This window comes from Mirounga leonina, unplaced genomic scaffold (genome assembly GCF_011800145.1).
Source record: "Mirounga leonina isolate KUSES-001 unplaced genomic scaffold, KU_Mleo_1.0 Mir_171, whole genome shotgun sequence".
Taxonomy (NCBI): domain Eukaryota; kingdom Metazoa; phylum Chordata; class Mammalia; order Carnivora; family Phocidae; genus Mirounga; species Mirounga leonina.
Genome location: NW_023270436.1, coordinates 23,405,784 through 23,423,468, shown reverse-complemented (window position 1 = coordinate 23,423,468; position 17,685 = coordinate 23,405,784). Strand labels below are relative to the sequence as shown.

The following is a 17,685-nucleotide window of genomic DNA, read 5'->3' as shown; positions in this document are numbered from 1 at the left end:
CTGGGGCTAGCTGTGGCTCTCCACACTTGTTCTTGCTATTCTGAATTTCCGCTCCCACCTTCTTCTTTCTTTAGGAATTGTTTACGGTACTTTCTGCCTCCAAGTTTCCCCATCTCCAAGAAGGAACTTAGTGCTATGAATTCAGATGAGCTAATATCATTTCCTCTGGTGAGTTTGGCCTAACCTTTATTTTTATTCTGCATGACCCGTCAGCTTCATGCTTTTTGTGATTGCCAGCCCTTGTTGTGTCCCCCCCCCCCCCCCCCCCCCCCCCCCCCCTAGCTGGATATGACTGTGATGTGCAGAAGCCAACCACAACCATAAGATGCTGGGGCTGAGTCCTCACTTCAGGACAGCAGGCCTGGTTTGACATTTTAGAATGAGTATATCCTTTTTCCTCTACCCCAGCAGAGGGACTAAACTTGTCCCAGGCAACAGTGAAGAACTTAGGCTCAAAGTACCTAAAACTTGACTCTTAGAGCGAGGTGGAGATGTCTTGAAAGTAAGCACTGGGTGTTAATTATGCTGATGTGGCACAGGCCCTGTGCTGGACCTCTTAACGAGCAGCAGAAGAGAGTCCTGCCTCCAAGTGGCGTAGGATTCAATAGAGACTGAATTTTTACCAGTAGTTGGACATGAGACTGAGAGCAGTAAGTGCTGTGGAAGCAGGTGGTTGGGCTGTGGCAGCCTTGGGAGGGGAGAGAGCAGCAGTCTGAAGTGTCTGTATAAGTGACAGGGAAGCTTTGAGGTAGGGGGACTTCGTGAGCAAGGGGTCAGAGGGATGAAAGTTCCCAAGTCAAGGCAGCAGGCTGTGTGGTGAGCATTGAGGGAAGAAGAGGGCCTGAGAGCCAGGATATGGTGCGTCTTGAATGTCTGGTCTTAGGCATAGTGGTTTAAACCTTGAATAAAATGAAGGGCCAGCAAAAGTTTTGAGCTCGGGGAACTGTCAGTTTGAACCTGGTCTACAAACTTTCTGTAGAGGGCCAGTTAGCAAATATTTTCAGCTTTGTGGGTTATACAGTCTCTGTGGTAACTACTGAACTCCACTATTACAGCGTGAAAGCTGCCGTAGACAGTTTGTAAAGGAATGGATATGGCTGTGCTCCAATAAAGCTCTATTTACAAAAACAGGTGGCAGGCTGATTTGGCCTGGGGCTCTAGTGTGCTGACCCCGCCCTAAGAGGATACCTCTTGTGGCAGTATGTTTGGGTGGGATGCGTGGATGCGAGATGCAGGGGCAAGGGGGCAGGTCCAGTTGTGACAGCTCAGAGGTGAGGGAACAGGAACTTGAGCCAGAGTGGAGGGGGTGGACTGGTGGGTGAAAAGGCCATGTCAGAGGTTGTTGACTGGAGGCAAGTGATGGGGGAGGAGGCAGAGGCCACGTGCTTCTCTATGTCTCAGGCCTTTGGGAAGTGATGACAAAGCTGTTAACTGGAAGAGAAAACAAGGTGAGGGTAAGAGAGGTGATGAATTGTGATATGTGTTGGGCTGGAAGCACCAGCACCTACATTTCTGGTGATGTCCAGTGGGCAGGTGGAGATTGGGGACTGGGCACTTGGGAGGGGTAGGAAGGCCGGGGCTGCATATGGGATCTGGGAGTTGTCTTTCATTGAGTGGGATAGATAGTTTTATGGTTGGAATAGCTTAAGTTTTCTAGGGAGGAGTTTCTAGAGAACAGAACTAGAAATCGAAATTGCAGGGCTAGTATGTTCAAGACGTTGGGCCCTCGTATGGCAGCTGTGTGCTTGATGGTTTGCCAAAGAGGAAAAGATGGGGTTTTAAGTCTCCATTCTACTTAAAAAAAAAAAAGGTTAGGAGTTGAAGAAACCGAGGCTCAGAGAGATGAAGAGTCTTGTGATAGAACCCAGATTTGAACCCAGGTACTTCTTCTTTAGGACAAGGGTCTTGCCCTTCTTCTAGTACTGCCTTGCTTCCCCATGAGATGAGAGGGTAGGTGTTGGCAAAGGAAGCTAGGGGATGGCAGAGCTCGTGGTAGTGTCCCCAGAAAGCTCCATGCCTCAACTATTGCGCTTGTTGAGGTTGCAGGTGCTCTCTGCAGATCCCAGGAACAAACCACTGATAGGATGGCTAGGGTGGCCTGGCATCCTCTTGTCAGTCAGATTTGTTGATTTTGGCTTAAAGTTGTCAGACTCAGAGTGAAGCCTGAGTGGGATCTTTGCTGCTCAGACCAGAAACACAGCCAGGATCATCTGAGCCTAAAAGTCTGTTAGCTTATGCTTATAAAAGGTATATCACCAATGCACCAACTTTTAATTTTTATTTATTTATTTTTAGTGTTCCATGATTCATTGTTTGTGTATAACACCCAGGGCTCCATGTAGAACGTGCCCTCTTTAATACCCATCGCCAGGCTAACCCATCCTCCCACTCCCCTCCCCGCTAGAACCCTCAGTTTGTTTTTCAGAGTCCATCATCTCAATGCATCAACTTTATAGTCTGCTGACTGTAATGTCTAAAATAACTTAAACTAATTTTTTTAATGTCAGGGACACAGCAGAGTCTAATGTTCATTATGCTCTTGTCAGTCTGTAAAAGATCATCCTTTTTGCCACCATACTGGACTAGGAGTTCCATAAAGTTCTCAGGAGTCCTGCAAATACTAGATTTAAATATATATTTTTAAAAAGTAATATAACCATGTAAATCTATAATAAAAGAGTTAAAAAACTAACATGATAGGCTCAAGACATCATATACTGAGTTTTAATATTTTGGAGTCTGCTCACTTATTTTGTGCTGCCAACATAATTTTTTACATAAAACTTCAAATTTCTTTTGCCATCTTGGTTTAATAGGATACTCTACATTGTAAGGTAAATGACACAGTTAAGTACTTTCCAGTCACACTTTTTAAAAACAGCAGTCAGGAGCCAGTAACGCTTTTTAAAATCATTCAGGAGCGGGCGCCTGGGTGGCTCAGTTGGTTAAGCGACTGCCTTCGGCTCAGGTCATGATCCTGGAGTCCCTGGATCGAGTCCCGCATCGGGCTCCCTGCTTGGCAGGGAGTCTGCTTCTCCCTCTGACCCTCCTCCCTCTCATGCTCTCTGTCTCTCATTCTCTCTATCTCAAATAAATAAATAAAATCTTTAAAAATAAATAAATAAATAAATAAAATAAAATAAAATAAAATCATTCAGGAGCCCCTCAATGCCAGTAGCTCATACATCTTTATAGAAGCATATAAACACATGAGTTGATAAGACTACAGTGGTCAGCCAGAACCACTCATTTTCATCAAAATGGCCTTATTCTCATTGGTGACTTAAGAGTAAATGATGTTATAAATTTGAGCTTTGAAAATAGATACTGCTCAAATTTTTTTACAATTAGATTCCATGTAACATTTCTTTTGAAGCAAGTGTTCCTGCTACCTTTTAAAAGTTTGAAAAGCCTCATGTCTAGAGAAACTGATAGTTTACCATCACTATACCCCACATTTTGGAAGTTTCAGGTACTCAGGAAAGATAGTAAAAGCTCTAATGTTGCTTATAGAAGTATACTACACAAATCTGAAGGTATTTGCTGCTGGTGGGTGCTTGATAAATATTTCTGGAAGAGAACTTTTGGTTCTTACACTGTGGGGCGTGACTTGGAATGGGCTGCCGAGAGGACTGTGGTGAAGTTAGAAAGGTGTGATTGAGCTGGGAGAGGGACTCGTCCTTTTTGTGCCAACTGGAATGGCATCCCTCACTAATAGCTTGCTGTCTGCCAAGGGCTGAGGGCTTCACATTGGGTGATCCTATCTCCCTCTCATGGCAGCCCCATGAGATGGGCATCAGGTTTTTCCACTGTGGAGCTAGAGAGCCCGCTTGTCCCTTGTGTGTGACATCCCTTCACACTGAGCATCCTTGTGCTGAGCCAGGGTGGGGATACTAGTGCTAATCTAGAGGGACCCTTGGGGCCCCTGTAAGTTCATGCAATGATCCTGTGGGTTCCCTCCCTACAGAAAGAGTACTTCAAACAGTATGAAGTGGGACTCCAGAATCTGTGCCATTCCTACCAGAGCCGTGCCGACTCACGGGCCAAGGCCTCCGAGGAGAGCCTGCGCACTTCTGAGAGAAAGCTCCGAGAGACAGAGGAGAAGCTGCAGAAGCTGAGGACCAACATCGTGGCGCTCCTGCAAAAGGTGCAGGAGGTGAGCCAGGCAGCCCTCTCATTGCAGCTGGACCACCTGGTGTCTCAGGGAGGGGGGCCTGGGCACCTCCTGCTCCCTTCTCCCCACTCACAGGAATCTGTGGTTCCAACCCTGGCTGCACAGCATCCTGACCAGGAGGGCTGGAGGTGGTGCGGCTGCCTGGGCCTCATCCCAGCCAGACCCACGGTATCAGATTTTTGCCCTTGTTTAGATCTTATTTACAACCTAGTTTGAGAATCCTCCAAGCCATAAAACAGAAAGAAGTTCTTGCTTTTCCAGATGACGCCCAGATTGGGATTGGGTTGCCCAAAAGTGGGGAGTGCCTCTGTAGGGTCTTAGTCCTTCACCCAGGCAGTGAAAACTGTGGACTTGCTCTGTGTCTGTCCTGTGGATACCGGGTGAACCAGATAGGCAAGCTAAGATCCCTACCCTCATGGCCCAACAGTCTGGTGCACAGAATTACTGATGGGGGGAAGTGCTATGAAGTAAATACAAGAGAAGGAAACATGGAGGCCACTTTACTAGGATGTTCTAAGAAGGGGGTATTTGAGCTGAGAGTAGAATCAGTCCTACAAGATTGGATGTGAGTGCTTTGGGCAGAGAGAAGAGTAGGACCTGAGGTCAAAGGCAGGGACTTGTGGGTGATAGAAGAGGCAGGCCTATGTGAGGTGGGCCGTCCCTGGAGGCGTTTGGCACAGTCCTTTTTGCAACCTAAGATACTTACGTGGTTGGTTGTAGGAAGTCCTGGAGTTGGGTGGAAGTTAGAAGCTAGGGCTTGGGTGAGGAGGTTCCCACACTTATCTGGGTGAGAGATTTGGTGGCCTGAATCTTGGATGGTGACTGTGAGAAAGACAGATTTGTAATATTTGGGGGGAAGGAAGGAAATGGGTGATTCTAATGGTTTGTCTTGAGCCCCTGGGTGAAGGAAGGTGGTAGCCTGTACTGAGATGGGCACAACCCGGGGTGGGGTGATGGAGTTGGGCTGTTTTGAATACTGAGTCTGAGAAGTCTGCAACACATCTAAGGCACCGGGAACCTGGGGTAAAGGCAGGGCAGGAGCAAGAAATCTGGGCGTCATCTGTGCACAGAGGATGGGGAGGGGGAGAATGATCAAGATGGGACAGGCCTGACAGCAAGGGTGGAGGAGGGGGTTGGGGATTCTGGGCTCAGGCTCCTTTGCCTGTGAGAAGGATGGGGAGGTGGCCCCCCTCCGCCCACCGCCTTCTGGCTCCTAGCTGATTGCTCCCTTCTATTCCAGGACATAGACATCAACACAGATGATGAGCTGGATGCCTACATCGAGGACCTGATCACCAAGGGGGACTAAGGGGCTCAGAGACAAAGATCAGCTCCTCTGCCCTTCAAGGCAGAGTTCTCGGGGTGGGGGGAGTGTTTTGTTCATGGGTTGGTGGACTTACCTTGATTTGACTCACATGAGACATTTGTGCTTTTGAGGGAAAAATACTCTGATTCTTTGAATCTTCCTCCCTAAGTTTATAAATATTTATTTTTTAAAAGAAAAAAGATGCTGCGCCTGCTATGAGACCATACATTTTTCTTTTGGTGACTCTTGGGCAAAGGACAGAGAACCAGGACGCCAAGCTCCTTCTCTTGGCTCCTGAAGATATGGTAAACCCAGTGACATCCATAAGTCAGAGAGGCTTCAGGGGCAGGGCTTAGCTCTTCTAGAGGATGAACAGTGTTGATAAGGGAAAGAGCCCTCCAGAGTTGTGCTTCTCCTAGGGGCTCTGATCTGGGGGACCCCTGGGGGCAGTGGATCAGGATAGAGGCTCAGTGCTGAGCAGCTCCCTTCTCAGGTCAGGGACATGAATGCTGGCCCAAACAGCTGTCAGTCATGCTGTGGCATTGTCCAAACAGCTTGGGGAAGAAAGATCCTCCCATTCAATTCCCCCATCCACCGTTCAAGTTCTCCCTGTGGCAGTGATTTCCTCAGTTAACTATGGATAGTGAGGTTTCCCACCTCAAAAACTTGAGTCCAGATTGAGTAGTAGATCTGACTCTAGTGGAGTACACACTGAATGAATGTTTGAATTCCAAAGGATTCTTTTTGAGAAAGCTCCTTATGACAGAGCCCCTGGTGCTGATCTGGTGATGACCTCTGCCTGTGGGTTTGGCAGGGTCTGGAGGGAGCACACTGCCTCAGATGGTGCTGGCTGATCTGGAGAGCCTGCTGCTGCTGTTTTTACTGTTTCCCCTCTGCCTGGCCTCACCGGTCCCTGCTCTAGGCCAGATAGGAGAGGGGGTCACTGAGCCACACGGACTCCAGAGGCAGCTTTGTAGGAAGCACACCATGCCTTCCCTCCCATCTAATCACAGCCTCACGCAGCTGTGTCCTTCAAGTGACTTCTCAGGGTCAAAGACAAAGGCAAGAGTTGCTGTTTCTCTTTAGTGGTCATTGGAAAAATTCTGGTTTGATTTCCCCCAACTCTCTTCTCTCTCCTCTATAGTTGGGGACTTTGGGTTTTCTAGAGGCACAAGAACTATGGCCTGGTACCACTGGTCTGTGATTCAAACCTTTCTGGGTGTGTTTCTGGCATCTACCCACTCCAGGTCAACAGAGGCCCACATGCCACTCTGGCCTCTGCAGAAGACTGGGAGGCACTGGTGAGGGAAGTCTTTACCCACTTCTGCATGTGTCCAGAAGCACCTGCAATTTGTGGGTTTGGGGCTTCCCCAAACCACATCCCTGTGGCAGGGTTATTTGGGGAAATACCACTCAGAACCTGGTCTCTTCCTCTGGAAGATTCTCTGAGCCTAGGGGTTTCTTGAGCTGGTGATTCCTCTCCTGTCCACCTCGCTCTCTTCATCCCAGGCAGCATGTGGTTCATTTTTGTCTCCAAACCTACTGTTTTAATCTAAAGGAAGTTGGTTCTGCATTTTTACCAGAGGGTAATACCCAAGTTTTTTATTTACATACCTGTAATCAAAATGCAATACTATAAAACTTTTACTGGTGAGACTCCTGAATTCAGTCTGTTTTCTTCTGTTAGTAAAATCTAGCACTTCCTACTTCATTCTTTCTACCACTATGGTTTTAAACTGTCTTCAGATTATTCCTCATCACCATCTTTTTCTATATTCACCTTCCTTAACACGCACAGAAACAGAAATGCTGAACTTCTTAAAACATTTTAGCTTGAACTCCATGTGCCCACTTTGCTGTTTAAATCCAATCACAGCTGTACTGAATGTAGCCTGTTGCCCAGACGGAGCTCCTGCCATTCTGGGTGGGAAGATAAAGTGCAGGGTTCCTCCCCTTTCCATGTGATGGGAACTGCTTGGAACTTTCTGAAGACTTGGGAGGAGGGAGTGGTCTGGCTGGTTTGTGGCCTGAGGGTCCATAGCATAATGGCTGCAAAAAGGTGAATGAGTACAGCATTGCTTGTTTTTTTTTTTTTTTTTTTAAAGATTTTATTTATTTATTTGAGAGAGAGAATGAGATAGATAGAGCATGAGAGGGGGAGGGGCAGAGGGAGAAGCAGACTCCCCGCTGAGCAGGGAGCCCGACGCCGGACTTGATCCCGGGACTCCGGGATTATGACCTGAGCCGAAGGCAGTCGCTTAACCAACTGAGCCACCCAGGCGCCCTGGCGTTGCTTGTTTTTAAGGAATGAGAGCAATGGGGACTTTTAGTTTTTAAGTGACACATGCATAACAGTAAAAATTCAAACAGTACAAAAGGCTGGAAGGCCTGAAAAACAAGACTCCCTTTCACCCTTGATCCCTGTTTTTCCTTGAAAAGAATATCCATGCTAAGCACACATCTGTTCTGTTTCTGCCTGTTTCCCACTCAGTGTATCTTGGAACCTGTTTCAGAATAGCCCATATGGGTCTACTTTTTTCTTCTGCACAACCTCATAGCATTTCATTGTCTTGGATGTACTGATGTTTAAGAGTCTCCTACTTAACAAACATTTGGGTTAACATTTATGAAAAAATGCTATGATGAGTGTGTGTATTATTATCTCAGATCTATATGTATGTATGGGAAATTCCAAAGAGAAACGGCTGTGTCAAATGGTAGATACTAATATTAAAAATACTAAGATACAGTCCAGAAAAGACCTCCAACTTTAACTCCTAGCAGCAGTGTATTCTGCCCCCGCCCCCACCACACTTGTCAGTATGCAGTCTCTTCCATCCTGTGTACTAATCTGAAAGGAGAAAAGTGATATATTTTTGAGTTGGTTTGAACTACGATTGAGCACCTTCATTGGCCAGTCGTGTCTCTGATGCAGTCTGTAGTTCTGAATCTGGATTAGGGACTTCTGTACAAAAGTGTTTACAAAAAAAGAAGATGATAACCAAGGGGTGAAGTCCTCAGGAAAATGTTCACCTTGTACGACCCTTTCAGGCCCCAAGTGTCCCATGGACAAAGGTTTAACGTGTTTGTTTACTCAAGGAAGGCATGGGTTAATAGTTGAGAAAAACTTTCCTGGTTCCTCCTCTATCTGAGTGACACTACTTTTTGGCTGCTCTTATTGGGTCCAGTTCCCCATATCTACATAACTGCCTTTCAGACCTGTGGTTCAAGCAGTGGTAGCCAAGAGTTCTTAGCTCTAAGGACCAGTAAGTGATAAAGCTCAAATTTCTTTGCCATTTACGTAGAATACAGGGCTTGACTGGAGTGGGCAGTGTCTCCTGGTTACTTGTCCCTGTCGGAAGATTGTTCTAGCTGGGCCAGGCTATAAGGGACCTATGGTCACTAAGGTGCTTGAAACATCCTCAGAATTCCACTAGAGGGTCTGGCCTTTGTTGGAGATGGCACCGCTGAGGCTTCCTTTTGACCTCATTGCTTTTGGTTCCCTGAACAGGTAAATGGCCAGCTTGGCCAAGGGAGGCAGAGCTCCAAGGGAACACGCTTTCTCTGCTGCCCTGTTTGAGGCCTCAGACCGTTCTGTTCTCAGCACTAATGGGGTCACCCTTCATAGTGAGCAAGACAAAGACTGGACAGAGGAAGGCCCTGGCAAGGAACATCTCACTCTGCAACGAGCCAAAATACTGACCAGTATCTCCCCCCCACCCCACGGTCTTCTAACTAGGGCTCCTGGTGGGTCCTGTAGAATTTTCCTTCTAGCTCACAAGGCCTCAGACAAATCATTGCCCATCCTGGCTTATTTAAGCCACGAGGCTAGTTCTCCACCTTAAATTTACTCAGAGGCCCATATAGATAGCCACTAATCTAGGGCTGGTCTGAAGCTGGAATGGAGGTCCAAAGCCCTTGTGGCCCTGACCCTGAAGTTTTGTGTCCAAGATTCACTGGTCCCTGCGAGCTACCTGTAGGCATTTCACTGCTTACTCAGTGGCCCTCCGGGGGTGTTACCCCATAGCCATCCTCATGGCTGCCTAACCATTTGGCCTGTTTCAAAAGTATCCCCTAAGGGTAGGGAGGGGCGGGGCTTCCATCCAGCCTCCTTCGGGGCTGCCCTGTAGGTTGCCTAAGGTATATTCAGGCATTCCCAGCAGTTGGCGGCCAAGGCCTAGAGAGTGGGGGAGCTCATACCGCAGGGGCACACTTAGACCACTGAGAGAAGGATCTGATGGACATGGACATATCTTTTCCCCCTTTCTCCTCTGGACTTGGCAGAGGTGCTTCCATGGGATTCGCTGGGGCCACTTCCTGCTCGAGCAACCGCCGGTTGTTTGGGAAGCCGTGGCCAGCTCTAATTCACCACTTTGAATTTACTGTCCCTCCCTTTACACTTTTCCTCTAACGAAGCTCTGGGCTCTCACTGCCCTCCCTAATGCCACCTTTTAGGCCAATCTGTCACCGGGTGTGGGGCGCTGCGGTAGGAGGAGAACTATTAGAAGGGAAAGAGTTCTGAGTTCTTGCTCTAAACCATCTATCACAATACGACATGGGCTGGAGAACTGGCTGCAAATTCTTACCTGGCCCAGAAGACGCGGCCAGGATCCAGCTGCAGCCCCATCCCGGCGCCGGCCTTCCAGCCCGCCAACCGTTGCCGGTCGGCCGAGCGCGTCCCTTACGCCAGTTCTCCAGACCCTCGAGGCGGGAACGTAACAGCACCTGCGCGATGCTGCTGCCCGGCACGCACGTGTGCGGCTGCGCCATGCGCATGCGTCTGGGAACAGGACGAGCCCGCCAATGGGGCGGTGGGGCAGGGGAGCAGGCTAGTGGGGAGGAAGCCGCGTGAGGAAACTAAGGTGCGCGAGGCCTGCTGGCTGCAGGGTCGGGATGTGGAGACCTGGCAGCACCGCCACACCCGGCCAGACTGGGGGCAAGCTGGGGGGCGGCGGCCCCAGGGTCTTCACATCCTAGGGCGAGCGAAAGGCCTTGGGGATCCAATGGCCTGCCCACACCCCAAGCAGAAAAGTGGGTGGGGTTTTTTGTTGTTTTTTTGTTTTGTTTTGTTTTCTTCTGGCGTCTGCGTATTAAGCCCGAGTTGTTTTTCAACTTTTTTTTGGCCACTACAGAAAGCATTTTGTATAGATGACTTTGCGGTGTGGTGCTTTTATATCTGCAAGATAAAGGACCTGGAAAGGAAGCTGCATGTTTTACGTCGTAAAATAGCCATCTCCAGGTAATTTTCCTCGAAGGTCTGGCCTGCTTGCCAGCCTGTCGGCCTCTCCCAGGACCTGAGGCATCTTGTGTCTCACAACCTTGGCCCATTTTCTACTGGTTTGTCCTTAGCTTGGTGTATGGTGTTACTTGAAAGGTAAACACTTAGGATTTGGGGATTCTTATCATGCTTAGGAAAACCTCTCCCTTCCTCTTCATTGCCTTCCCCCCAAATTCTCTTACGTTTTGTTGAAATATTTAAAAAAAAAAAAAAGTGTCCACTCCCTGTGGAATTTTAGCTTAAGCGGTAAGGCAAGAGTCAAGCTTTGATTCTTCTTTCAGATGGGAATTCACTGTTTGCCCCATTTATTAAGTGAACAACCTTGGTCATTATATTCCATTCTATTTGGTGGCTCCTTGGACGTGTCAGTGAAGACGTCCTGTTATTGGTTGGACAGGTGATTCTGATGTGAGGAGTGGGGTCCCAGCTGAAACTAGAATTTTGGGCATCAGGAGCATCTAGATGGATCAGTCTCCCTCACTGTTTCTTTCTTTCTTTTTAAAAATATTTTTCCAGGCTATTCTTAGAACTTATTGTTAAGTGAAATTTATTTTTTTAAGATTTTATTTTTATTTATTTGAGAGGGATAGAGAGTCGGAAGGAGGGGCAGAGCAGGAAGGAGAAGCAGACTCCCCACTGAGCAGGGAGCCCAGCGTGGGACTCCATCCCAGGACCCTGAGATCATGACCTGAGCAGAAGGCAGACGCTTGACCAACTGAACTGCCCAAGCGCCCCTGTTAAGTGAAATTTAAGATCATGTTACCCAGTTTTTCCCCATCCTTGCCAAATAAAAAAGTTCCATTGTGATTTAAATTATAATTGCATTTAACTTAGATGTAAGTTATGGGAGGTTGACATTTTTATGACCTTAAATCTCCCCAGAGGATACAAAGTGGTTTTTCATTTGTTTGACTCCTTTTAGTCCTACAATAAGATTTTATAATTTCTATAACTCTCTCATTTTTTTCTGTTACGGTTTTTGTCAGTATTGTGAATGGGATATTTTTTCCATCTCTGTTCCTGATTATTAATACAGAGAAAAGCAAACAATTTATTTTCTATGTTATGAACTCTGGTAGTTTTAAAAATAAACTTATTTTTTTTCACAGATGCAAGCCTTAAATTTGCCAGTACACCAATTTAATTGCCATTTTATTTTTTAAAAATATTTTAATGCCTTTTTTTTTTTTAAGAGAGTGCAAGTGGGGTGGGGCAGAGGGAGGAGAGAAAGAATCTTAAGCAGGCTCCACCTCCACGTGGAGCCCATGGCAGGACTCCATCTCACACCCTGAGATCATGACCTGAGCCAAAATCAAGAGTCTGAAGCTTAACAGACAGAGCCACCCAGGGGCCCTGCTATTTTGCTTTAGCTAGAAACGGTGAAACAATGTTGAATAATTATATGGGTCTTGTTTCTGATGGGTTGGAAATCCACATGTTAGAGTTGAGCAGAATATTGGCTGTGGTTTTGGTGAGTGATCTTTAAAAGTGTGGAAAGAGTTTCCATCTTGTTTAAACTGCCAGTGTTACCTGAATGGAGCACCAGGGGGCACTAGTTACACAGACTGAAATGTGGGTTGGGGAGCACACAATTATCAGGGACACAACCCTGACTGTCAAATCATATGGGTATTTTTTCCTTTAAGTTGCTGTTTTAACAATTATTTTTATTAGACATTGTGTCGCTACAAAAGAATACTGTATTTGTAAAATATTTATATGGTAAGAATAAGCAATGTACATTTATCATCTTGTTTTTTAAAAAAGCATTTTTCTTACCTTATAAATCTGTGTGCCTTTCCTGGGTCCTCTCCCGTTTCCTCCTTGCCCAACAGTAACCACCATCCTGAATTTGATGTGCATATTTGTTCTTGCTCTTTTAAAACCTTTTACCTTCCTAAATAATTGTTTTGCCTGTTTTTGGACTTTAGACATAACATTTACTGTTTGCAACGTGCTATTTTCTTTTCAATATTGTGTTCCAGAAATCCATCCATGTTGTTAGATGTAGCTGTAATTTATTAATCTTCACTACCATATACTATTCTATCATTGTTGAATATCATACAGTAATGAAAAATGAATCACACCTACAATGGAACATATAAATTTTTATCCATGTCTCTGTGACTGGCATTTGGGTTGTTTCTAGTTTTTTTGCTATTACAATACAGCTGTGGACATTCTTGTTTATGTATGCATGCATCATCTTTGGAGTAGACTTGTTGAATCATATAGGTCATACCCCTTTCAACCTTACTAGGTAACGTCAGATTATTTTCAGAAGCACTTGTATATGTTTACATGCTCACTGGCACTAAATTCTTCATTTCTCTACTTCCTCACCTACACTTGATATTTTTAGACTTGAATTTTTTTGCCAGTCTGATGGGTGTATAGCGGTAGGTCATTGCGGTTTGTTTATTTATTTTTGTCATTGTGGTTTAATTTGCATTTTCCTGATTTCTCATGTGGTTGAGCACCTTTTCTTGTCTATTGACCATTTGGATTTCTTCTTTGATAAGGTGTTTGTTCAAGACTTTTGACCATTTTTTCTGTTCTTTTGTCTTCTTTTTATTTTTTTATTTTATTTTATTTTATTTTTTAAAGATTTTATTTATTTATTCATGAGAGACAGAGAGAGAGAGAGAGAGAGAGGGGCAGAGGGAGAAGCAGGCTCCCAAGGAGCAGGAAGCCCGATGCGGGACTCGATCCCAGGACCCTGAGATCATGACCTGAGCCGAAGGCAGACGCTTAACCATCTGAGCCACTCAGGCGCCCTTGTCTTCTTTTTATTGATTTGTATTTTTGTATATTCTGGATACAAGTTCTTTGTTAAGTTATCTGTGTTGCAGATTTCTTCTACTTTTTGGCATCTTTTTAAAAAACTTTTTTATAGAGTCTTGATGAGTAGAAGTTCTTAATTTTAGTGTAGACTACTTTACCAATATTTTTTATTGTTTGCATTTCTTGTAGCTTGTTTCAAGAAATTCTTCCCTGTCATGAAGTCATGAAGATACTATTTTATATTATCTTATAGAGCTTTTGTAGTTTTGTCTTTCACATATAAATCTTTAATCCACCTGGAATTGACTTTTGTGTATGGTATGAGGTAGAGCTTCAATTCCTTACTTCTTTCTGATTGTCCCCACATCCTTTAATGAAAAGTCTTACCTTTCTCCATTAATTTGCAATGCTACCTCTCTTTTATATCAAGTGTTCCTATATGTGTAAATCTTTTTCTGAATTTTTATTTAGTTACATTTGGCTGTTGTCTCTGTATGCCAGTACCACACTGATTAAATTATTATCATTTTACAGTAAGTTTTTATATCTGATAGAGCAAATTTAACCACTTTTTATGCTTCAAGAGTGTCTTGACTATTTTTGGTCCTTTGCATTTCCATATAAAGTTTAGAATCATTTACTCAAGCTCCAAGAGAAAACCTGAAGGGGTTTCATTGGAATTGATTCTATGTCATCAGTTTGAGAAAAACTGATATTTATAAGTCTTCCTAACCATGAAGATAGTAAAACTGTCCATTAATTTAGATCTTTCTTTAGTGTCTCTCAAGAAAGTATTATAATTTTCCTTTTGGAGGTCTTATATTTTCTTTTTTTAAAAGATTTTATTTATTTATTTGACAGAGAGAGAGCACAAGCAGGGGGAGTGGCAGGCAGAGGGAGAGGGAGAAGCAGGCTCCCCAGCTGAGCAGGGAGCCTGATGCAGGGCTTGATCCCAGGACACTGGGATCATGACCTGAGCCAAAGGCAGATGCTTAGCTGACTGAGCTACCCAGGCACCCCAGAGGTCTTCTATTTTCTTGATTAGATGTAGCCTAGGTACCTGATGGTTTTTGATGCTATTGTAAATGATACTTTTAAAACTTCATTTTCTGACAGTTTGTTGCTAATATATAAAAATGTAATTGATTTTCATGTTATTCTAATTTATCTTTTGATTCTTTTGAGTTTGCTATTACATATCTGTGAGGAATGATAATTTTGCCAATTCTCATGCTTCATGTATTTTTCTTGCCCTGTTGCATTGGCTAGGGCTGCCAGTACAATGTTGAGTATAAAGGGAAAAGCAGGGTTTTTTTTGTTTCTTTTTTTTTTTTTAAAGATTTTATTTATTTATTTGACAGAGAGAGACACAGTGAGAGAGGGAACACAAGCAGGGGGAGTGGGAGAGGGAGAAGCAGGCTTCCTGCCAAGCAGAGAGCCCGATCCGGGGCTCGATCCCAGGACCCTGGGATCATGACCTGAGCCAACGGCAGACACTAAGGACTGAGCCACCCAGGCGCCCCTATTTTTTTGTTTCTTATCTCATTGACAAAGCTTTCTTCTTCTCCTCCCCTTCCTTCCTTTCTTTTTTCTTTCTTCCTTCCTTTTCTTCTTCTTCTCCTTCCTTCCTTCCTTCCTTCCTTCTTTCCTTCCTTCCTTCTTTCCTTCCTTCCTCCCTCCTCCTCCTCCTCCTTCTTCTTCCTTCTTCCTTCTTCCTCCTTCCTCCTTCCTCCTTCCTTCTTCTTCTTCTTCTTCTTCTTCTTCTTCTTCCTCCTCCTCCTCCTCCTCCTCCTCCTCCTCCTCCTCCTCCTCCTCCTTCTTCTTCTTCTTCTTCTTCTTCTTCTTCTTCTTCACCATTCAACATATTAAGGAAGATTCCATTCCTATTTTAAAGCATTTTTTCCTTTTAAATATTATGGGTGCATGTTGAATTCTATCTGAAGTGTTTTCTGCATCCATCAAGATGACCATATAGTGTTATTTTTAAAAATTTATTTTATTTTTATTATTAACATATAATGTATTATTTGTTTCAGGGGTAGAGGTCTGTGATTCATCAGTGTTACACAATACACAGCACTCACCACAACACATACCCTCCCCAATGTCCATCACCCAGCCACCCCATCCCTCCCACCCCCCCACGACTCCAGCAACCCTCAGTTTGTTTCCTGAGATTAAAAGTCTCTTATGGTTTGTCTCCCTCTCTGGTTCTTCTTGTTTCATTTTTTCCTCTCTTCCCCTATGATCCTCTGCCTTGTTTCTCAAATTCCACATATCAGTGAGGTAATCTGATAATTGTCTTTCTCTGATTGACTTATTTCACGTAGCATAATACCCTCTAGTTCCAACCATGTCATTGCAAATGGCAAGATTTCAATTTTTGATGGCTGCATAATATTCCATTGTATATATATACCACATCTTTTTTTTTTTTTTTAAAGATTTTATTTATTTATTTGAGACAGAGAGAATGAGAGACAGAGAGCATGAGAGGGAGGAGGGTCAGAGGGAGAAGCAGACTCCCTGCCAAACAGGGAGCCCGATGCGGGACTTGATCCCAGGACTCCAGGATCATGACCTGAGCCGAAGGCAGTCGCTTAACCAACTGAGCCACCCAGGCGCCCTATACCACATCTTCTTTATCCATTCATCTGTCTGTGGACATCTGGGCTCTTTCCATAGTTTGGCTATTGTGCACATTGCTGCTATAAACATTGGGGTGCAGGTGCCCCTTCCGATTACTACATTTGTATCTTTGGGGTAAATACCCAGTAGTGCAATTGCTGGTTCATAGGGTAGCTCTATTTTCAACTTTTTGAGGAACCTCCATACTGTTTTCCAGAGTGGCTGCACCAGCTTGCATTCCCACCAACAGTGTAGGAGGGTTCCCCTTTCTCCGCATCCCCGCCAACATCTGTCGTTTCCTGACTTGTTAATTTTAGCCATTCTGACTGGCGTGAGGTGGTATCTCATTGAGGTTTTGATTTGGATTTCCCTGATGCCGAGTGATGTTGAGCACTTTTTCATATGTCTGTTGGCCATTTGGATGTCTTCTTTGCAGAAATGTCTGTTCATGTCTTCTGCCCATTTCTTGATTGGAAATGTTCCTTGGGTGTTGAATTTGGTAAGTTCTTTATAGATTTTGGATACTAGCCCTTTATCTGGTATGTCATTTGCAAATATCTTCTCCCATTCTGTTGGTTGTCTTTGGTTTTGTTGACTGTTTCCTTTGCTGTGCAAAAGCTTTTTATCTTGATGAAGTCCCAATAGTTCATTTTTGCCCTTGCTTCCCTTGCCTTTGGCGATGTCTAGGAAGAAGTTGCTGCAGCCGAAGTCGAAGAGGTTGCTGCCTGTGTTTTCCTCGAGGGTTTTGATGGATTCCTGTCTCACATTTAGGTCTTTCATCCATTTTGAGTCTATTTTTGTGTATGGTGTAAGGAAATGGTCCAGTTTCATTCTTCTGCATGTGGCTGTCCAATTTTCCTTGTAGTGTTCTTTATTTTGTTAATGTGGTGAATTACACTCATTAGTTTTTCCTAGGGTAAACTACCCTTGCATTTCTGGAATAATGATTATAAGTTTTCTATATTTCTAGACTTGTTAATATTTGTTTTGAGTTATACCATCACTAGTGTGTAATTTTCCTCTCTTCTACTGTCCTTATTAGGTTTTGGTGACCAGATTATACTAGCCTCAAGAAATGAGTTGGGGATTATTTCTTCTACTCTTGGGATAGTTTCTATAAGGCTGATTATTCCTTGGTCAGCTGTGTCTGGAGTTTTGTATGTATATGTGTCAGGGGAGTTTTTATTTAAAAAAATTTTTAATTAATTATTTAAGAGAGAGAGAGCATGAGCACAAGCAGGGAGAGGGGCAGAAGGAGAAGCAGACTCGAGCCTGATGTGGGACTTGATCCCAGGATGTTGGGGTCATGACCTGAGCCAAAGGCAGACACTTAACTGACTGAGCCACCCAGGCACCCTTGCAGGGAGTTTTAAAACTGATTTTTAAAGATGGTTATACTACTACTCAGGATTTTCTAATTTTTGAGTCAGTTTTAAGTTATATTTTTCTAGAACTTTATCTGTTTTTAAAGTTATTGTTACAAAGTTGTTCATAATATCCTTATTTGACCAT

At 44.5% G+C, this 17,685-nt stretch overlaps 1 protein-coding gene across 5 annotated transcripts in view; it reads left to right on the top strand.

Annotated features, from left to right (window-relative positions):
* MORC2 (MORC family CW-type zinc finger 2) overlaps positions 1-7,521 on the top strand; it is a 42,037-nt gene extending 34,516 nt beyond the window's left edge. The window contains exons 24-27 of one of the 5 annotated variants that reach the window (XM_035017383.1): positions 75-168; positions 3,968-4,147; positions 4,280-4,342; positions 5,415-7,521. In XM_035017383.1, the coding sequence (XP_034873274.1) occupies positions 75-168; positions 3,968-4,147; positions 4,280-4,342; positions 5,415-5,483 (406 nt within the window). In that variant the 3' untranslated portion in view covers positions 5,484-7,521. Of the gene's footprint in view, positions 1-74; positions 169-3,967; positions 4,157-4,249; positions 4,343-5,414 lie in introns of all 5 variants that reach the window. The other 4 variants (XM_035017382.1, XM_035017381.1, XM_035017385.1 and 1 more) reach the window with 4 other exon arrangements.
* The last annotated feature ends 10,164 nt before the right edge of the window (positions 7,522-17,685 follow it).